The sequence below is a fragment of the Gavialis gangeticus genome, unplaced genomic scaffold, assembly GCF_001723915.1.
Source record: "Gavialis gangeticus isolate Ggan-Ray unplaced genomic scaffold, GavGan_comp1, whole genome shotgun sequence".
Taxonomy (NCBI): Eukaryota; Metazoa; Chordata; order Crocodylia; family Gavialidae; genus Gavialis; species Gavialis gangeticus.
The window spans coordinates 107,024,668-107,047,148 of record NW_017729031.1 but is presented as its reverse complement, the minus strand read 5'-3'; the positions used below and the strand labels follow the sequence as shown (position 1 = coordinate 107,047,148).

Genomic DNA, 22,481 nt, shown 5'->3' with positions numbered 1-22,481 from the left:
AAAAAAAAAAAAAAAAAAAGGGCAAGGGGGGCACATTGCATCAGGGTGCCAGTCCCGGATGTTACCCCAGATGGGGGTGGGCCAGAAAAATAAAAGTGGCTGCACTGCCAGGCCATCCACTGCCATGCTGGCAGCAGTGCAGCCAGTGACACTGCTCTACCCTTGTTCTACTGCACTCAAGGCACTATGTTAAAACTCTTGAGTAGCAGTTGTGTTTTGAAAGAGAGGCTACTTATCCATAAGGAAACTTAATCGCATTGCGTTTTGTTTCTTTGCCATTTGGGAAACACAAATTTTAAAAATCTCTTTTTCTGTTGTTTCATTGGACTCCAAGACTGTGTGAAGGTTTTCCTTAAATCACCTGCTGTCATTTAAGCAGAAAATTTGGAATTTCAATTCAGTCAATCTCAGTCAGCACAATGTAAACTTAAATATACCTCCTCTTTTTACTGAAGTTTGTCCCACTTGATTAAGACATGATTTTATTGACTGCTGAATTAGGAAAGGTAGGCATCTGAAATCTAACTTCTAGCAGTGGTAGCTCCTCATCTTCTAAAATGATGTTGAAAGGACTTCCCTAGTTGTATAACTGGTGCATGAAGGGAAAATGCTTTTAAGACCAATAACTCTTTTCCCAGCTCTTATTTGGGAAAAGTTTGATTCTTGATGTTTAATGTAAAATCTAGGGGCATTGATCCACGTGCTGGGAGGGGTGGTGCTTTTAATTAAAACGGCCCTGAGAGCTGCTCTAATTAAAATGTCCAGAGTGTCTCGTGTATCAGCATCCACATGCTTCAAAATGGTGATGGGGGCACTTTATCTAAAGCTTGTTTAATAAGCTTTATCTAAAGTACTCACCCCACCATTTTGAAGCTCAGGGATGCTGATACACGAGAAGCAGGAGGCTGCTGGAGTGTGGTAGCTGCCACACTCCAGCAGACTCAATCAAGACCACTCTGCTGCGCTGGAATTAGTGTTGGGGCAGCCTCCCTGATCATGTATAGGCACCCTAGAAGTTTAGATGTGCGTATGTCCATAATCCATAAAAAAAAAAAAAAAAAAAAAAAAAAAAAAAAAAAAAGAAAAATATTTTTTTTTTAAATCAGTGCTTTTTCCATTTCAGATTATGTTCCAATTGGACCACGGTTCTCCAACTTGGTGTTGCAGGCCCTTCTTGTATTGCTAAAAAAGGTTCCTCCTCACGTAAGTGTTTTGGTAGTAATAGAGCATTCTGTTTCATTAGGACTCCTTTTGCAGTAGAGGTTTTCATACTTTGCTGACAGACCAGTGGCTGAAGGAGTGTCCAAGTACTGTTGCTCAAATAAAGATATTGGTCTCTGGGTTAACCATGACTCTGCTGTTTGTTCAGTGAAATACTTCCAATACAACCCCAAAACACTAAGCCACCCTAAGAAAGCAGCAGTTTGAATGTGTGTCAAGTTTACAGGATGAAGATGAAAACTTTGGTCACTGAATTTCCCCAAAGACTTAAGCCCCTCTCCCTCCAACCTGCCCCCCTCCTCCAGTCTAATTTTACCATTCTTTATTTTCTCATTTAAACAGAAAAAAGACAGTTTTCTTAATTGTAGTTAAGGTTTTCTTGATTGAGCATGGATTTTTAGAGCTTGTGTGCTTCAGTTGAAATCCCCACAGACTAATGCAGATAGGGTTTGGGAAGGGCCACAGTAGAGAATGGTACTAAAGGCTGACGGATCATTCCTAGTTACAACTTGGTTTCAAAGGGTCCTTGTACTTGCATTCCCTGACATGAAGAAATGTTAATGACCTTGTAACTGCCACCTTAATTTGGTCTGTATTGCAGGAAGAAAGCATTTCTTCTGTTCTCTAGCACTCTTTCTGGCTATTCATAGATGTTAAGGTCAGAAGGGACCACAGTAGGTCATCAAGTCTGACCCCCTGCCCTGCGCAGGAAAGAGCACTGGGGTCAGATGACCCCAGCTAGGTGCTTGTCCAGTCTCCTCTTGAAGACCCCCAGGGTAGGAGAGAACATTAACCCCCTTGGAAGCCCATTCCAGATTCTGGCAACCCTTACTGTGAAGAAGTTCTTTCTAATGTCCAGCCTAAATCTGCTCTCCATCAATTTGTGGCCATTGTTCCTAGTTACTCCAGGGGGTGCCCTAGTAAATAGAGCATCTCCTATTCTCTGCTGCCCTCCCCTGATGAATTTGTAGGCAGCCACAAGATCACCTTTCAGCCTTCTCTTGTGAAGGCTGAAGAGATCCAGGTCCCTCAGTCTCTCCCTGTATGGTCAGAGGCCTGCAGGCAAGGCCTTACAAATAGCCCTCCTCTGAATCCTCTCAAGGTTCTCTGCATCCCTCTTGAAGTGTGGCGCTCAAAACTGGATGCAGTACTCCAATTGTGGCCTGATGAGTGCTGCATAGAGGGGAAGCATCACCTCCCTGGACCTGTTCGTCATGCATCTGCTAATGCATGATAAAGTGCGGTTAGCCTTGATGATCACTTCGTCACATTGACAACTCATGTTCATCTTGGAGTCAACTGTGACTCCACTGCTTAGAAGGTCATCCCCCAGCCCGTAGTAAGTGTGTTGGTCGTTCTTTTTGCCCAGGTGCAGCACTTTGCACTTGTCTTCATTGGGCAGCATCCTATTTTGTTCTGCCCATTTTTCCAACCTGTCCAGATCTGCCTGGATCTGTTCCCTACCCTCTGGTGTTTTAACTTTGCCCCATAATTTGGTATCATCTGCAAACTAGGACAGGGTGCTCTCCACACCCTCGTCCAAGTCACTGATGAAGACATTGAATAGCACAGGTCCAAGGACTGAGCCTTGCGGGACTCCACTGCCCACATCTTTCCAGGTTGATATCGACCCGTCCACCACTACTCTTTGGGTGCAACCCCTAAGCCAATTTGCCACCCAGCTGACCATGTAATCATCTGCATCACAGCATGTCAGTTTATTTACAAGAACAGAATGAGATACCATATCAAAGGCCTTCTTAAAGTCTAGGTAGATGACATCTACCTTGACTCCTGTGTCTCAGTGTTTTGTGACCTGGTCATAAAAAGAAATAAGGCTAGTCAGGCAGGATCTACCTGCAATGAATCTGTGCTGACTTCCTTTTAACATCATTTCCCCTGGTGGTCTCCCACAAATGTGATCCTTAATGATTTTTTCCAGAGTTTTCCCCAGGATAGAGGTGAGACTAAATGGCCTATAGTTTCTTGGTTCCTTTCTCCTCCCCTTCTTGAAAATAGGGACCACATTGGCCCTTTTCCAGTCCTCTGGGAGCTGACTGGAGCACCATGAGTGCTCGAACAGCCATGCCAGCAGCTCTGCTATGACACTGGCCAATTCCTTCAGCACCCTTGGATGAAGTTCATCCGAGCCTGCTGATTTGAATGCATCCAGCTCTTCCAAGTGCCCTTTCACTAAGTCTGTGCTAACAGTTGGTGGGCTGGTGTCCCTCCTGTGTCTGTCTGTGATCCAACCGGGAGATTTGTCTTGGTCTGTGTCTAGGAATAGAAATGCAAAGAACTCATTGAAGAGCTGTTCTTTGTCCCCTCTCTCTGTCACCAATTGCCCTAGTTTGTCCTGTAGGAATCCTGTGCTACTCTACACCTTCCTTTTGCTCCCTATATACCTGAAGAAGGACTGATCTTCTTCAGGGGGGGTCAGGCTAGAAGATCTACTAGGTCCCTTCCGACCCTTAATCTATGAATCTATGAATCCTTACATTTTTATTGCCAGTTTAAGTTCTAATCCTGCTTTGGCTTTCCTAGCTGATTCCCTGCAAGTGCAAGTCAGGGAGGTATACTCCTCTTTGGTAGCTACCCTGCTTCCACAGCCTGTATACCTCTTTCTTTCCTCTTATGCTTTCCTGGACTTCCCTGTTCAACCAAGAGGGCTTCTTGGCCCCTTTGCCCCCTCTTATGCGCAATGGGATTGTCTCCTTCTTTACCCATAGAATTGCTCTATTGAGGAAGGACCACCCTTCCTGGACCCCCATTTTGCCAATGCTCTTGAGCTTTAATGCCTCCTGAGTGCACTAAAGTTAGCTTTTCTGAAGTCTAGTACTTCACCCCTGCTGGTTAGTTTACCCACCCTTCATCGGATAGTGAATTCAACCAATTGATGGTCACTATCCCCTAGGTTACCTTGTACCTGCAGATTCCCCACTAGGTCATCCCCTGTAGCTAACACCAAGTCCAACAAGGCATTTCCCCTAGTCAGATCGTATATCTCCTGCATTAGCTGGAAGTCCTTTATGCATGTTAAGAACCTATGTGAGCAGTTAGATTTGACTGACTGCTCCTCCCAGCAGATGTCAGGGTAGTTTAGGTCACCCATGACAACTATATCTCTCAACTGTACAGCCTCTGAGAGCTGTCTGGAGAATTCCAGTTCTAGCTCATCTTCCTGATGTGGTGGTCTATAGTAGACCTCCACTGCCAAGTCCCTTTCCCCCCACCCCCCTTGTATCCTGACCCACAGTACCTTGGTTTAGCCCTCCTCTGATTCTATCTTGATTATAGAAGATGTATATTGTTCTCTTAACATAGAGAGCAACCCTACCCCCTTTTTTCCCCACTCTATCCCATCTGTACGCCTGTAACCTTCAATGCCTTTGGTAAGCTGCTTTGGATAGAGACCTTTTCTTATCTGTATAAATTGCTAAGAAAATAATTTATTTAAATTATTAAAATATATAGCATCCAATGAGAAGATGGATTGTTTCAGTTCTTTCTAGCATCTGGAGAGGTTTTTTTTTAAAATGTCTATTTAAATTAAATTATATGGAATACTCCTGACGTTAGCATTTCTTACCTTGGTTCTGAGCTAAAGAGTTATGTCCTTGATACTGCATCCAGGCTTCCTTATAGTTGGAAACTGGTTTCTTGCCAATTTATTGTTAGGGTCTTTTCGTAATACCGTAAGTGTTATACCTTTCATAATTTTCTAACATAGTTATGAAAGTAACAACTTAAAATCAGAAGAAATGGGTATATAAGATTTGTGTCCCTAGATAAACTAAATGCGTTTCCACTTCAGCAAGGAACTTCAGATACCATTAAATATCTCATCGAAAGAATGATAGCCAGGTCCCTGATGCATTAATGCTAACTGCATTAAAGAAGAACTGTCCTTGCAGCTACTGTTGCTAATATCTCTTAATTTATACTATAGTTATTAATGTGGAATTAGTAATGCAAGTTAATACTAACAGCCCATGGTTTACTGGGGGAAGACAAAATATATTTGGATTTGTATGCATGTCCACTGCTTATGATTCACTGCTAGGTGAACTCCTGTTAGCACAGTAGGTCTCATAGGCCAAGATGTAGTGCTTGGGTCTCTGACCTTTATATTTGCTCCTAGGGACTGTTACTCTGATATTTCAGGTACTGTTGAGGGTGAAGGTCTTTGGTTTGATCATGCATATTGTAGAGATGATCTGTAGCATGTTTCTGATGCTTTGTGTGTTCTTCACACTCTTGCTATGGTGGGTGGAGTGGAGAATTTTTTGTTTTTCTTCTTTCTTTTTTTTTTTTTCCAGAGACAAACTAGGGCAGGAGAGGGACATCCTTCCCCCACACCATGATGGGTACCTCTTCTCTGAAGGATGATGTCTGTAATGTGGGACTTTGATTTGGGGAAACAAGGGGATGGAGAGAGTCTCAGAACTTTCCTGTGGAACAAAGTTCAGGCAAGAGAAGTGGGAATTTGAGAGAGGAAATAATTAACAGGCAATATTATGTGATCAGTAGTTCCACAATTAATAATTATTCTGAACTAGCTACTGCTTTTACTGTTTGGTTATGATTTTGCAGACTGAAGTACATGGTTAACTTGTAAGCAGCAGCAGTGGGACTGCTTATGTGCATTAAGTGAAGCCAGCAAGTATGTAAACGTCTGCAGAACTGAGGTTCAGACTCAGCCCTAATAAATATGGGAATGCCCTGACCCTTACCAGGCACATCCAAAGCACTGATGAGAATTGCTATTGAATAGCTGAAGAGGCAACATTCATCTCATGCACCGCTGTCAAACAGGTCTTTTCACTTTATTTCTGTGTCAAAAAGACATGAAATATGCATAGTATAGTTTGACACAGCTCTAGAGCTATAGGAACCACAAAGCAGTTGAAACCACAAACATGGGGTGTGGGAGACAGGCATAATGTCTCAGCAGTACATATTTGTAGTGATGAGTTGTTATATATGCCAAGATTACATATTCACACAGTGTTGTCACATCACTCACAGTATGTACTCTTAATCTGCAAACGGCTTCCCACAACTATTATGGGTAAAGTGAGTATGGAAGAGGGGCATTTCTGGGCCGCTGTATTATTATGCACCAAGATGCATGGCTCTCTGTTAAATTGGCTTATGAAAGCTGCCTCCCAGACTCCCCCTTTCCCCATTGTGACTGTATTAGTCTTTGCACTTCTCGTGTGGGACTGAAAATGCAAGTCAGACACTAGCCTTTGGGTTGCTGAGCTTTCTGGCTTGTTCACTTTCTAAAATTTTTGTAAAGTAAATATATAAGATTTTAAAGAACTATAATTGGCTCCAAGTTTGCTTTAAACTCCCTGTTGCATTCCATGATTCATAGGTTTGGGGGGTTTTGTTTGTTTTTTGAGCAGTGTTTTAAAAGTGGTATCTATTACTAGTTCAGGAAGACAGAAAAACATTGCATTTAGTTTAGCATCTTTTTAACACTAATTAAAAAGCTTTTCTAAAATGGATTGAAGAGAAGAAAATAAACCATGTTCTCTTGGGTCTTTATTTCAATCAAGTTTCCCTGTGTTGTGCAGGAGAAGAGACTGGGGGGGATAGAAAGATTGAAAGGGGCTGTCTCAGCAGGGAGCCAAGCCGGAGAAAAGGACTTCTCTGAGAACTAAGCAGCAGCAGCTCTGAAAGCCTAAGAGGCTGCTTCATCTACATGCAGAGTCACACAAGGCATGGGGACGCTCACCAGCCTCACAGAGGTTTCACATGTGCTTCCCTGCTGGTTCCTATGAAAAGCTAACAATCGGCTCAGAGGGTGAAAGACCATCGCAGCATCCCCTTGCTAAGCTGGACGTACAATTTGTTCAGTGTTATGAAATGTCCGGCTTAAGGAGATGCTCTTGGGCACCCTTGCAGATGCTCTTCCAGTACCCCCAAAGGCCCCCCAGCCTTGCTTCTTTTTGGGCCTTCTGTTTTTTGCAGATTTATGAAAATTATACTGGGTGGGGGAACATACTCCTTGTTTGGTGTAGTCCCCATGCAGCATATTGATCCATCAGCATTGCTGAGTGTGAGTATGTAGGACACTACATTTTTAAAAGGAGAAAAAATCCAATCCTATTTACACTTATATTGATGCACTTTTATTGGTGCACATTTAAAGTAACTCTTAGCTGAATTATTCTGGGTTTATATCTGTGCACCTGAAAGCAGGGTCTACCTTACTATGTGACCTCCCTAGTCCCTATCATTGGAAGGATTACAGTCATCCCTTAATCCATATTAAAAAGCTGTAAGGACCAAACAAGACCAAATAGTCTTTATTCAATATCCAGCCTAGAAGCTTAAAATGCCCTAGCTTGTTTTCCTCTCTACTGTTTCCCAGCTGTAATGTAGCTACAACTCCTCTGTTGGGCCTGGGAATCCTGGGAATGGTAGGATTTGTTGAATTTGTTACATACTTTGGAGCCCTGTTTTGTTCTCTTGAGAATGTAAATAATCCTTGTGTATAGCAGAGCCCCCATGTAATTTATATAGAATTCCATTGAAGTCAGCAAAATAGCGTGATGAACACTGAAAAATCTCCATTTCTTCTGAAGAAACAAATAATTTTGAAAATAATTACCCCTTTTCATCTTGGGTCTCAAAGTGCTTTACAAACCTAGCTAAGTATTATCTCCATTATATTGTTGGGCCATTTGAGGCAAAGAGAGAATAGGGCAAAAAGGCATACCCAAAGTTATCCAGAGGCAGAGCTAGGAAAAGAACTGAGGTTTTTGGACTACAAGCCTTCTAAGTGATGAGATGTCTTAAACTGTACTTAGTAATGCTCTATATTGTCTTGAAACTTTTTAAACTTTTGTTGAAATTTTGAGTTTTGGATTAAACAATTTTTTCCCTAAAAAGTGTCTGCTTTCTTTGACGTTTTCCTGTCTCTTATTTTTTTTTTTTTTAATTTGCATGCTACAGTTACAGCAACTAACTTTTAACTTCCATAACTGTTTTACCTCTGTCATATACTACTTTGATCTAGACCTCTGATGAATCTCCTGCCTGAATTCAGTTAGTCTCATGATCGACAGATCTGGAAGGTTTTTGCAGTTGCTCAGATGGTATCCAGGAGTCTGGATCTGTGCATACAAAGGCTAAGGTTTAATACAGACAATGAAAGTCTAAGTTTAGATGAAAATTCTGTCTGTGGCCTCCATCCCTCTCCCCCCCAAGTGTTGCAGATTTTGATTGAGTCTGTGTTCCTGCCCTACTTCTATTCCAAGCATGTTTTGCATGTTTTGAGCGAGTTGAGGACACATGTTCAGTCTTGACTCTGAAAGTGCCATCTTGGGACAGTATCAGGGGCCCTCTGCATCATTTGAATATTATGTTTTGTGGTTCGTGGTGGGGGGTGATTTTAAGTTTCCTTTTTAAGACTGAATGCATCATACAGCTTCCAGGCCTTTGTTTAAAATCTGTTTTATGAGAACTGAGACCCACAAAAGGGGCAAGGATTAGTCTTGTCTTTGTGTAGTGAAGGGCTTAGATGTCTCTTAGTTTCTTTTATTCTTTTCAGTCTCTCTCTAAGTGCTTTAGCTGAAGGATAAACACCTGACTGATTTGGTGGCTGGTCTTTCTCACTTTAATTTTTTTTTTACCTGTGCTGCCTCTTGTAGATTCAGTCCCACTTAAATGCTGTTGGACATTCCTTATGTTTTTAGTCTGCACATGTAGGACCTATTTTAGCTGGGGATTAAACTTGTTTTACTGATGTAAATTAAATACATTTTCTTCCTGAAAGCTCTAGATAAGTAATCTTTAAAAAAAAAAAAAAAAAGTGCATATGAATAACCATATGGTAATACCTTTGTGCACTTCTGAAGATCGTATCTTACAAGTCGAGACGTGTTTGCCCTGGGTCATGACCTTCCTTGTACTGTTTTACTCTTGTTTAACAACACTAAAAGCAAAGCTGAAATTAGCTCCTCAGTTAGTTACGAGTCTCTGTATTTCCCAATCTTTCATCAGCCAGGGGAGGAATCTAATCTGTTAAAATATGAAAATGAATTAAGTAAAATAGTAGTTGGTAGAAAAATAAGTCTGTTTGGTGTGAAAAGACCTCTCTCTTCAGTGGAGATGTGTTCAGATTATAATGGTTTTCATCCTTTCCTCGGAGGTTCTGAAAAAACCTTCATAAAATGAACCCACATTTTGGGGCTAGACTAAGACTCCAAGAGACACTTGTCCAGGGGTGTGCAGGAAATTGAAAGCAGAGCCTAAAAGAGAGCCTGGGTGCACCTTGCTGTTGCTGCTGGTCACAGCTAGGCTGTGCTAAACAGAGACATGTATAATAATGAACACTTTGTGTGAACCATTTGAAAACAAGCAGTTCACAAAAGTTGCTGAAGGACATTGCCTAATTGTGTACTGGGTATTTTGGAGAACACAGATGCTTCTGCAAAGAGCTTGTAATCTCTGAATTTAACTGAAGTAGAAGTGATGAAAAGGAGAGGAACTGGTTAAGAGATGTATGTATGTCCCAGCAGTGTGTTCACACTGGCATTCATGAGATGGTTATTGAAATTATGCATTGTCATATCGCCATCTCATAGTAGATTTATCCATATGCTTGCAAGAGGAATTGAAAGAAAGCCTGGGCCTCAAAATATGACTGTACCAACAGGTATATTATTGACAAGTCTATGGCAGTAATTAGTACCTCTTTAACCTTCTGCAGGGTTCAAGGTCCTTGTTTGTTTTGGGCTAGAACTAGTGATAGCTGAATATGACACTTTGCCATGTCTTATGTTTTCTGTGTTTTTTAAATATTAAAGGAAAAGTATGGAGGAGGCAGGGAAGTTGAAGGGGGTGTATCCAACAGCCATGTCCAAAATAATATGAATTATTATACATCCTGAGATTGGTCATTCCAGCTAGTCAAAAGTTTAATCATTCTTAGTGGTTACACCTTCATGACCAGTTTTCCTCCATGTTCTGTATAAGCTGTTTTTTTTTATATATATAGGTGTGCAGATATATATGTATACATTATAAGCTGTGTGTGTGTGTGTGTGTGTGTGTGTGTGTGTGTGTGTGTTAGCTACCACTGGAATTCAGGGGTATAAGCAACTTGCTAATGGCAGGTTGCAGTTGCTCGGTATCTGAAATTCAGCCCTATGGTTCTCAAGATTGCTTGTCCACTAAGTACATACTCTCTCTTGCCTGCCAGCCAAATTCTACCTTAAGTAATTCTGTTGGTAACTAGAAATATTATTAAAATGAACAGTTTTAAGGGTTGTTCACAGTCCATAACTTTTTGAATTTTGCTTTGAAGCAATCCTTGAGTCTGCAGGTACATAGCAATGTAACACCAAGCTGTGGGGAGAAGGATTTTTGCTTCAGTCCTGAGATGCTCACAGATGAATGTGTCCCTTAATTCTAGGTATTGCTCTTTAGTTAGTTGATGAGTGGAGCAGGCTAAATACTTAAAACCGAGTCCCCAATTAACCACACTTATTTGGATAGCCTGGTGTGCTGACACTGTTTATAAACCTTATAGTTCTCTGGGAACATTCATATGCGTGACTTCTCTTGTTTAATAAAAAGTCTGTGGAATGTGTATGTCTCACAACTTACTTTGTAGGGTATATTTTTAAGAATAAAATGTTTAAGATGTGTTAGTTAACAAGCTAATCTGACATGGAATGGAAAAGTTGTAATTCTAATATGTTAGCTGGTTGAGGCAAGCCCTAGGGCTGATCATTTAATGGATATTAAAATATAGTCTTGCCCTGCCTAGGTTTGAGATGTGCTTCTACCATATAGATATGGCACTTGTGGTCTCCATCACTGTCCTACCCTGATCACAGAGTGACCATTAGAAGTATTCTCTAGACAGCAAATAAAAGCCCTGTGATCTGGAGGTAGAAGCTGTTGCTCTGAAAAACATGCATCTCCCAGCTCTGCTCAGTGGGAGTTAATTCTGAACTTTAAATAACAACCAGAGCCTGGATACATTGCAGACTTATACTTGTCATTTTACATTGGTTTTGTATAAACTCTGCCACTGTTCAGAGTGGACAAATGACCAACTCACCCAGGGTAGCTTTTGCCTTGGGCCCTGTTACAGAGCATGGTTGCTGGGTGGTGGGGAGAACCTGTTTGTATTAAGTAAACCCATAAAGGAGCAAATGCTCTACAACTGCACTAGAGCTACTTACACTGGTGTAGTTTTACTCTTGATTTTTTTTTTTTCTTGGAACAAATTCATAGGATTCTAGTTGACTACATGGATAAGACTGCCTGTCATGTTGGTTTTCTGGTTACACCGGTATAAATGTGTATTGTGTCCAGACTCTCTGTCATTGAAGGACATTATAGCAGAAAAAAACTGAGATACAATGGATCATAGATGGGGCTCCACTTGTCAGAAGGCCCCTGAAGTGACAGTCATGAAACAGTATAATTTCCATAGCTTAACTAATTTCCACTGGCCTTGTGCCTGGTTTTGTAAAAAAGTATGCTGAGGAATTTAAGTGCTAAATATGATTTTTCTCCTCATCTCAAACAATACTTTTTCATTTGCCCTATAAAGGAGTTTGTTTTCCTTGAATTTTACCTAAATACCCCAACGCTGATTCCTGTGCTTCTTCCTGTTCTCAGATTTTCTTCCTGTTTTTATGAACAGGGTCGTAAACTTCTAATCATTGGAACCACCAGCCGCAAAGATGTCCTGCAGGAGATGGAGATGCTGGATGCTTTCAGCACCACCATCCATGTACCTAACATCGTGACAGGGGAACAACTGATGGAAGCCTTGGAGGTGAGGAGAAGCTCATGAATGACAAGCAAGCTAAGAGATTACCTGAAAGTCCTCCCAGTTGGTGGTGTGAATAACTCCATGCAGCAGAGGACTTAATGAACTCTAAAAGCTGCCTGTAAGGGACAGTGCAGCAGATCTGCATTTGCTGACTTTGATATTATGGCACAATACCAGGTTTTGTTGAATGTAGTGAATTCAATTTTGTGAGGCACTGAACTTCCACTAACTTGAATTATGGCAAATGAGGGGTGTGCAGCATTCTACAGATGAACTGCTCACAGATTCGAGCCCAAGGTGGGTTCTGGACCAATGCTGCATAGGACCATAGTTTGTGGTAGTTATTGATGGTGCTACCAATAACCTTGCATCCAGAGCTATAGCACAGCCGTGCAAAATTTATATTTCACATAGGCAAATGAAATCATTAGCACTTCTATTTTCATTGAACAGAGGTAGGCGAGTAGTGTGTGTGTGTGTGTGTGTGTGTGTGGTTGGTTCTATATGAGTTTTTCAAGTTTGCTCTAGCACATAACACTGCATAGGGAAAACTAGTATAGGAAGTAATATTCAGAAAGCAAATCAGTCAAAGATCAGCTGTTTATCCTGTTAGTTCAAACAGTTGTGCTGTGAAAGGGAAGTGTGCTGGGAAGTGTACTGTTTAATATCCCACATCCAGGCATTAGTCCTTACCTCTTTTCAAGACTAAGCTAAAGAATATTTTTTAACTCTTCACTGTGTCTGCACCAGTATGACTGGCACAGTTGCCTTTCTAATGCTTCTAGCTGCCTTATGATTTTATTTTCAGCTTCTGGGGAGCTTCAAAGAGAAAGAGCGCAGCACAATTGCACAGCAGGTCAAAGGGAAGAAAGTCTGGATTGGCATCAAGAAGCTGCTAATGTTGATCGAGATGTCACTACAAGTAAGAGGTTTTTTTGCTTGCAAGGTATACCGGTATGAACAGAACATTCTTAAGGGTTTCTACAGGCCTTTACTGTATCTGGGTCAGTTGTGCTTTGAATGTTACATTTCAGATTCCCTTATAACAGTGTTCAGCTCTGGTCAACAGAGATCACCTGAACTCAATTGACTTGACGTCTTTAAAAAACAAAAAAATGGCTTGTAGGTTATGGAAAATTGTAGCTCAAAGAAGAGGAGCATCTGCCAACCAGAGAAACTGGAAATTTGCCTTTCGTGAACTGCCTTCTCTACTGCACAAGCAATGCATTTAAGATTGCAGATAATGATAATTTGGGGTGGGGGTCATGAAAAAGGTGCTTATGCAGGTGTATAGGCTCTTTCCCTGAAAGAAAATAAATCTCTGACTGTTCAGCTGCTCTTCTCTTTATTTTCCACTTTCAGCACTTAAAAGGAAATAATTGCATAGAGTACAAATATGTGGTGCTTAACACTCCCTCCCCCCACACCCTTTATCTCCTGTGCCTGCAAGCCAGTCCTCAAGCTCATGCTCGACAGTATGTGTAGAGTAGACCAAAAGAAAAAAGAGAGAGGGTGTAGCATTTGTGTCTAATCCTCAGTGGCTGAGGTGTCATCACCTTTTTCCATGTGAGCCTTTCCCCCAGCTTCTCTTCTTTCACATCAGATGGATTTGGTGCAGGTGAGTGAACTATTTTTTAGCAATTCCTAAGAGAGGCTGAGCATAAGCAAAGAGGCATGTACTTTAGTAGCATATAAGTCATGTATCCTTTCTGTTCACTATTCTCAAGTCTGTTAAAACTTGCACAGCACTAAGGATCTGCTCTGACTGGATGTCACCTAAGGGAATAAAGTCATTTATCTAGATTACTTTTTCCTCTCTTTCCCTTGACTCTTAATTCCATACCTACAGGCAAGTCAGTAAGTCATTTCTCACATACGCTAAATGTATTTAATGAGTGCAGACCTGCAGGGATTGACTGGCTCAGTTGCAGCCAGTTTCACTTTGCAAAATACCCTTGACAATACAGTTCCCTATTTCTCTTTTCAGAATAGTTATTTATTTCTTTTATTAGACTTTTCCCTGAACACTGGTGCTCTTAATGCTCCAGGGTGAAAGATGTGCAGATCAAGGGCCATTCTGAGACTGGGGTGAAGGTGGAAATAAAATTGCACCCAGTTTTTCCCCCAGCTGCATGCCAAGATGGTAAGCTGTGTTGCTGGAGGGTCAGGTTATCATTAGTAAGCAGGCTGCTGTCCTGGAATGTTTCAAAAGTCACGTTTGTTTGTTGCAATCCAAGTACATGTTCAAGCATTTCAACTTATTTTTGTTATTATTAATGAATTGCTCATTCTGTAGATGATTCCAAAACCTGATGGACCAACCGAAAGGGAAGTCACAAGTGTTGTATGTTGGGTTCTGATCACTTCATGTATATACTTCATTGCAAGTCTGAGCTGTTCAGTCTCCTCTGATGCACTTCATTGTTCTAAATACAGGAAATCTTTCATATGCTCACAAGAGATTAGAGATTGGTCATGATCATAAATATTAAGCACCATAATGATGATCTTATCTGGCCGCCTCCATGGACAGTTCATTGCTTATAAGTGAAGGGACGCCTCTGAGCTTGGTGTGAGTGTAGCACTTCTACAAAGAATCTAATCCCAGTTTAGAAACTCTTAAGTGCTGGAGAATCTCTCATGTTCCTTGATAATTGGTTACATTGGTGGGTTAACCTCACTGCTGAAAAAATGTGCACCTTCCCCATAGTCTGAAATTGTTTGGCTTCACTTTCCAGTCACTTGCTCTAGTTATGCTGCTCTTCTGCTCAATCTATGTGGTCTATTGGAAGTCATTTACCCTTGTAGGTATTCATAGACTGATCAAATCACCTCATAAGTCTCTCTAGTACAGGGGTGGGCAAAATGCAGCCCACCAGGCTATTCTATCTGGCCCATGGGGCCCCTAAAATATTTAGAAAGTTAATATTTCTGGGCTGCCTGTCATGCGGCCCTAGATGGCTTGCCAAAACTCAGTAAGCAGCCCTCCACCCAAAATAATTGCCCACCCCTGATATAGTATGTTCAGTAGATTGCAGTTCTTCATCTCAAGGGCTAAGTCCAGGCAGTCAAAAAGCTTGAGGCTGAATCAATTCAATCTAGGCAGCTTCCTCTAAGCTGCGTAGGTTGAACAGCTAATCAACTGAGCTAACATTCAGTTTTCAATTGGGAAAGGTGGAGGGAGGCCTGCATTGACCCAGGCCAATAAACAGGGGTGCTAGAGCACATCTCCCAGGCTGCTGGCCACTGCCAGCCCAGCCATGTGTCCCCAACCTCCTGTTGTCCCCCCACAGGAAGTTAAGGAGCCCCCTGCCTAGGTGCTGGCCCACCTTGGGAGAGCCTTACCAGTCAGGGGGTTTCCCCAGCCTGGGGTCCCCAGCCCCCAGGCAGACCTGGGGAGCTGAAGGGAATTCCACCCCCCCTTCCCAGCTGCTAACTTGCTCCAGCCACTGCCCCAGGAGAGAGAGAGAGAAGTCCTCCCAACTGGGTACCTACCTGTACAGCCCAGCATGAGGGCAATGGGGAGTCCCCACCTTGATGGGCTTCCCCCCACCCCACCCCAGGGTCCCTGAGCCTGGGGCAGCCCCATGCAGCTGAGGGGAGTTCTTCCCCTCCCAAACCCCAGAGCTGCTTGCCTTAGTTCCTGTGAGTCTTGTGGATAGCCCAGGGAGCAGAGGGAAGTTCCTCTGCTCCCCTGCATTAGTTCTGCTTCAGACTCAAAGCAGATCAGGCAAAACCATCTTGGGAGGAGCAGAAGAATTTCCCTCTGCTCTGAGGCTGCCTGAGACTTGCAAGGTAAGCAACTCCTGGGGTTTGGGAGGGGAAGAATTCCCCTCCACTCCTGTAGGCTGCCCCAGGCTGGGGGAACCCTGGGCTGGGGTGGGGGGAAGCCCCCAAGACGGGGGCTCCTTGGTGTCCCTATGCAGGGCTGCATGGGTAGGCACCAGGCCCGAAGGACTTTTCCCTCCCTCCTGTGGTAGCTGTCAAAGCAATCAGTTGCTGGGAAGGGGGAGGGCTGCCGAGGGTCTGAAAAGGCCCTACCACAGGGGCTTTCCCTCCCCCCCCCACATGTGCTGTGTAAATTCTAATTAGGGAGGTCTGGGGGTCTGTTCCTCTGTCCCCTGATGGACACAGGCAGGAAGTAGGCTAAGGAGCAGCAAGGCAAGGCAGTCCCTGTTCCACTGGAGCAGGCAGCATAGCCCAGGGATGCAAAGCATCCTGGGATGCTGGAGGACTCAGTTAACTTGAATCAGGAGGTTACCAGTGCTTGAAACATTCTGGTAGCTCTTTCCTTTCCTGTTTTTTCAGCTTGTCAACTTGCTTTTGGACACAGGAAACTCCATAGTTTTTTCTTGCTAGTACCATGTACGGTGTCAATACCAGCTTTCTACCCCGCACCTCATTTTAGAGGTAGGGGTTATGTTTGCCTCCTTAGCCCCTTAATTGTACTGTGCAGTTGTTTGGTTTCTACAATGATCTTTAATGCTTTTTCCTAGTCACTACTCACCCAGATAGATGTCTTTGTCCTAAAATTGTGACATACATACTTGGTTCCTGGATTATGGCTTTGCAGTTAAAATGTAGGCCCCTTAAGACCCATGAGTGACATGGCCTACTATTTAAATCATGCAAATGGAATAAGATATTTGGGAAAATCACATTAATTTCTATATATTAAGGGCACCAGTTTAATCCAATCCATAGTGTTTCAGGTTACTTGTACTGGATCAGTGTGGCTCAGTTGTTCATACCTTATTATGGCTACTTTCCTTGTTACTTAAAGGGGGGCACTAAGCTTGTGCCAAGCTGTTTATACCTCATTAAGGTTTATTTTATTCTTCGGAGCCCTGGCAGACAATCAAGACATTTGTCCCCAGAGTCTGCAAGTTGGCTGCAGGAGCAGACATATACCTGAGAAAAAAGCATTCAGCCTTATGGTACCCAGTGCTCATGTTGAGCATTTCATGGCTGCTAAATGAGCCTGATATATGCAGCTTAGACTATAGTTGAATTGAAATGCATGCTCAAGTGAGTCTAAATTGCTAAATGATGCAAATTCCTCTATATAAATAAGTTGGCCTTATAATTATTTACCATTCCACTAATCTGATTTATCTGTAGACTATTAGAAATTACTGTCAAAGATCTGGAATGAAACATAAGGACACTGAATAGTATTTGACTCTGTATACTGCATAAGAGAGTGCCTCCCTACTAATTGCAGGCTGCCTTTGTTTTGTGTGTAGATGGATCCAGAGTACCGTGCGAGAAAATTTCTGGCACTCCTGAAAGAAGAAGGGGCGTAAGTAGTGGCCATATTTTAAAAGGAAATTTTAAATGCCATTCCATCCTCAGATACATGGATATTTGCATGCATCTGAGGCAAGTGTTGGGCTCTTGAACATCAATGAGATGTTTTCTGAAATTTCCTTTTAGAACTTGCTCCACCTCCTACAATACAAGTGATTTCCCAGTGCTGGTAAAGACGTCTAAATACATTTTAATCCTATCCTTTTTTTTTTTGATTACCTCGGTTTCTTGGCTTGCTTATTGATTGGAGATTAGGACTGTGACTTGGGTTGTTTGTTTGGGTTTTTTTAATTATAGAAAATTAGCTGTAACCCCCATGTGTCCATCTAATGTTGGGCTGCTACATGTTGGCCACAATATTGTCTCCCTTTCCTCACCTTATGCAGAGGAAGTGTCCTGTCATGAAGTAACTGGAAATATGGCTAGGCCCAGTGTTGACACCCTGACTTTTCTCAAAAGCCTACTCAGATGCACACAGTGCAGTCTCTGTGCTGAGGGGTAGAAGTTTGCAGGACTGTCAGCCATTTGTGTATACTCTAGGTGTTTCAGTGTGCACCTGAGCTGCTTCAGATATCTCTTTCAAATGGTTCAAATGGTTTTGATCTGTTTTATAGTAATCTACTTGGCTGAGTGAAGATGGACCATATGCAGAGATCAGTGGCTGTGGAAGTGACCAAGCAAGAGAATACACACTGGGATCTTTGTTCATCTGTACAACATGCTGGATAAAGCAAAACTCTCGCCTGCCTTCAAAAAACCCACTTGCAGTTTGCATGTTTAGTGCAATACAATGTCCTCTTTTACTCAGTGTCTTAAATATTTTGATGTTTTGTGGAAGGTTCAGTCTCCTTTTAGAATTCTGTGCTTTTGTTTCTGTGCAAGCTAGGGTGCATTCTCACTCTGGTTTAGCATGGGAGAAATGCCCTATCAGCCCTTTAAGTCTTGGAGCTAAAACTCATTTATGTCCAACATTACGTTAATATCTTAATATGATACTGTTCCTATAGGAAAATAAGACCTACTTTTGACCTACTTCGGTAAAGTCTGTGGGTGTATTGAAATGCTACTTTGTGATATCCCCATTCTAACAGTAAATGCTTTTCTGTATAGTTGTCTTGTATGCTCTAATGAGATTGACTATCAATCCACATAGACAATAACATAACATTAAACAGTTGTTTTGGGCAAACAAAAAACTAGGATTGGCTTTTCTGTGATAATTCCTAAATGCAAGGCAAGGCTTGGTGATATCCTAGAGGTTACATCCCTTTTCCTCTTGACATTGTACTTTTGTGGCCCAGTAGGAGAGTCTCCTGCTGCCACCAGTAGTGACTGGAGGAGGCAGTGGTATACATTGATCAAAGCAGGGGCCCTGCTGCGAGTAGATGCACAAATTTAAAAAAATCCAATACTTATAAAGCTTGAAAGAATTTTTCTCAGTGTAAAAATCTTTAGAATCTTAATGTCAATTGAGTTTAAAAATTTTATTAAAAATAATTGTGATTGCAATATTTGTGACTAGCACTGGTATTAATTAGTATATTCAAATTCTGCTTTCCTGGTGAGCTGCTAGGGCTGAAAACAGTCATGCTGTCTTTCTTCCCTTGCAAAGCAGGGTTCCAGGCTCTCCTTACTGTGCTTTGTGTACACTGCAGGAAATGTGTTGCCAGTGCAGTCACAAGTTTCCATTCTTGTACTGAAATAAAGAAATATACCAACCTTAGCTATATAGCACCTGGCCAAGATGAGCCCCAGATGTATTTTGCTGAGAACTGAGTGAGAATGCTCTTCTCTTGTTAAATTTAGCTCAGCTTATTTTGTACTGAGGTGTGTGGAGCATGCTGCTACATTTTCTTCACCCTCAGCTGGGTGAGGCAAGCAATCAAAGCCATTTGCAGGAACTTAAAGCCAGTGTGGCTTCCTAAGTTGCCTAGGCATGCTGCCAAGAGCTAGCAACTCAAACACCCAAAGAGGTTCAGAGCACCCTCCTTCTCTGGGAATGTCCTTTGACCCCATGGTTGAAGGCAAACGATTCTCTAGACCCTGCTGTGTATTTAGAGCAGAGTCAGAGAACCTGGTTGTGTATTTTAGGCTCTGTTCTTGATTTATTTTCCCTCAGTCAGCGGTGTTGTATTATGGTGACTTGTGAGTTCCAGTGGCCAGTATACCCTCTACCCCTTGTGTATGATCTTGCAACTTTCATTTGTTCCCTTCTTCCCCCAGCGTTGGTGAAAGCAGCACACATTAACTTATGTCTCAGAATAAATGATGTAAACATTTTTATTGTGTTTCTTTTGTCCAAAGCTGTACTGAGAAGCGTAAATATATGATTTAAATGCAAATTAATGGATGCAATAAAAGGCACAAATACCTGGAAAGACTCAGTAGATTGAATTGTCTTTTGGTGGAGGAGTGGGCCTGTGTCAAAAACTGGACACATGTAATGGTGAAGAAGTACTTGCCAGTACTAAGAAGGATGTCAAACAATATGTCCTAGCATTAAATATTTTTAACTCCAGCAGGCCCTGCTTCCTTGCATACAAGAGTCCCAAAAGAGTTGGCTGAGAAAAATCACTGCCCTCCCCCCCACAAACTTAGTATTTAGTAAATCTTTGAAAAGGGGTGGGGGGAGTCCAAAAGACTGGAGAGGTGCTAAAGTTATAGCAGTGTTCAAAAGACAGAAGCAGGAAGACCTGCCTAATATAAGCTGGTTAGCCTGACATCTCATGCAAATTAAGAAAAAAGCTGATAGAGGATTCAGTTGATAAAGTAGTAAAGGATAGGAATATAATTAATGCCAGTCAGCATGGTTTCATGGAAAATAGGTCTTGTCAAACAAACCTGATTTCATTCTTTGAGATTACAAGTATGGTTGATATAGGCAACTGCATAGATATAATAGGCTTAGAATTTTGTAAGGTGTTTGACTTAATACTGCATGACATTCTGATTTTAGAAAAATAGCATTATACAATAGCATTGAAGCACATGTTAAATGGATTAAGAACTGGCTAACTGACAGATCTCAAACAGTACTTGTAAATGAGGAGTCATCATGGCCTGTTAGAGTGTGCAGTGGTTCTAGAGGGACCAGTCCTAGGCCAGATGCTATTTAGTGTTTTCACCCATGATCTGAATATAAATATACAATTGCTACTGATAACTTGCAGATGATGCCCAGATTTGCAAAATGGTAAATAATCCATACAGTCATATAGCAACAGATGCAGCTAGGAAAAATAGATGCAGGCTATCTTTACAGAATGAAGGAATGTACTCAAGAGAACATGATACTGAAAGGCTTAAGGGACTGAAGTGGACAAACAACTTGATGTGGGCTCCCAGTACAATTCTGTGGTAAAAAGGGCTCACACAGTTGTTGAAAGTACAAATGGGTGAATCAGGGTTGGGAGCAGGGGATGATTTTGCCTCTGCATAGGACTATGGTGAAACTGATACTGGAATACTATATCTACTTTGAGTGTCATCATTGGAAAAAGATGTTGAAAAATGGGACAGGATGCAGGAAAGGCTTGCAAAAATTAGGCAGAGTTTAGATAGTGAACAGAACGCACGTTCACCTTTTCGCTGGGGGTGCAAATCTTAGACTGGGTTCTGCCATTTTTAAACCAGTTTCTCTGTGCTGACCTTCTGTTATGGGTTTAGACTGGTTTTGTGTGCTGAGCTTCTGTTAAGGGTATAAACTGGTTTCCGATCACTTATACTGGTAAAAGTGTAGTGTCTGTACCTGGCCTTAGAGGTCAGTCTGTAGTTTATCCAAAAGATCAATAGGCTGCTTCATTACAGAGAAAAGATGCACGGGTTCTTTAGAATTCAAGGGTTCTTTAGTCAAGTAGAGAAAGGCAAAACAGGGACTAATGGCTGGAAGTCAAAAACCAGAGAAAGTCACATGAGAAATCAGGGAAAATGTTTAACTTTGAAGCTGCTGAACCTCAGGAGCAAACCACCAAAGGCAAAAGGTGGGCTCTCGCGCGTGCTTGCTCGTGCATTCTCTCTCCTTCCCACCCCCCCTCCCCTGAAAATACGCTTTAAGTCAAATACAAGTAAGGAGCTCTCCAACAAGGGTAAACAAGTAAAATTCTCTGGCTTCAGATACAAAGGAGCTCAAAATAGTGATTTAATGGGTCCTGCTGACCTTAAGCTCTATGGGCATCTATACATGTGATCTGGGGTGCACGAGGTTTGCTTTAATTAGAGTGGCTCTGAGAGTTGATCTAATTAAAGTGTCTGCAGTGTCACGTATTCAGCTTCTTGCACTTCAAGATGGCCTGTTCGAGCTTCAGTTAAAGTACCCCCGCCACCATTTTGAAAAGCAGGGGCGCTGAATAAATGTTATGCAGAGGCTGCTGGCACACTAATTAACACACTCCAGCAGACTCAATTAATTAGCATGCATTGGAACAGAGCTTCATCATGTGTATAGGTGCCCAATGAATTTGAGCAGTCTATACACTTAATTGCTGCACAGGGTTAATCTGTTTGACACTTGAAGTTACTAAATAAGATCAATTTATCTTTCTTACAGGTCTTTATCTGTGAAATTTCACCATAGAGACAGAGTTGAGGGGATCTCAGTAAGGTCTACCACCATGGTAGATTGTTCTCTTTAGCATCACTTTATAGGTCTTAATTGATGGGGTGATGTTTTCATGCAGCTGCCTATCTAAAGAGTTAGCTTCTCCTGCAGATACAATTTAGCACTGGCCTTAAAGAACACAAAGGCTCCATAACCAGTAAATCACACAGGCTCTCAAAGTCAATCAGTTTAAGATCATTTACCTTCTCTTTAATGTCTTACACAGAAAAAACTGCAAGTTGAAATATATTTTTCTCCAAATATATATATTTATATAATATATACTCTTAGTTAACTCCAAGGTATATACATTGTGTAATAAATAAGGCTTATAAAAAGAGAAATTTTCTGAATATAAAATAAAAAAAATCAACAACTTCTACAATTTTGTACAAAACTTTGGATACAGCAGGTTGATGGGAAGGATTTTTCATTCAGTGCTAGAATATCTGGCTACAGTGAAAATGATTACAAGGTAATAAATGTGTTTATTATATACCTTTTTCTTGATTTAAAACGAAAAGACTTTTCCTTAAAGTTGGGTAC

General features: G+C 41.7%; 1 protein-coding gene across 1 annotated transcript in view; it reads left to right on the top strand.

Annotated features, from left to right (window-relative positions):
- Window positions 1-19,719, top strand: part of NSF (N-ethylmaleimide sensitive factor, vesicle fusing ATPase) — a 145,540-nt gene extending 125,821 nt beyond the window's left edge. The window contains exons 17-21 of the mRNA XM_019523518.1: window positions 1,124-1,203; window positions 11,897-12,031; window positions 12,837-12,950; window positions 17,275-17,330; window positions 17,953-19,719. Coding sequence (XP_019379063.1) covers window positions 1,124-1,203; window positions 11,897-12,031; window positions 12,837-12,950; window positions 17,275-17,330; window positions 17,953-17,968 — 401 coding nt within the window. The 3' untranslated portion in view covers window positions 17,969-19,719. The remainder of the gene's footprint in view (window positions 1-1,123; window positions 1,204-11,896; window positions 12,032-12,836; window positions 12,951-17,274; window positions 17,331-17,952) is intronic.
- Window positions 19,720-22,481: the final 2,762 nt, after the last annotated feature.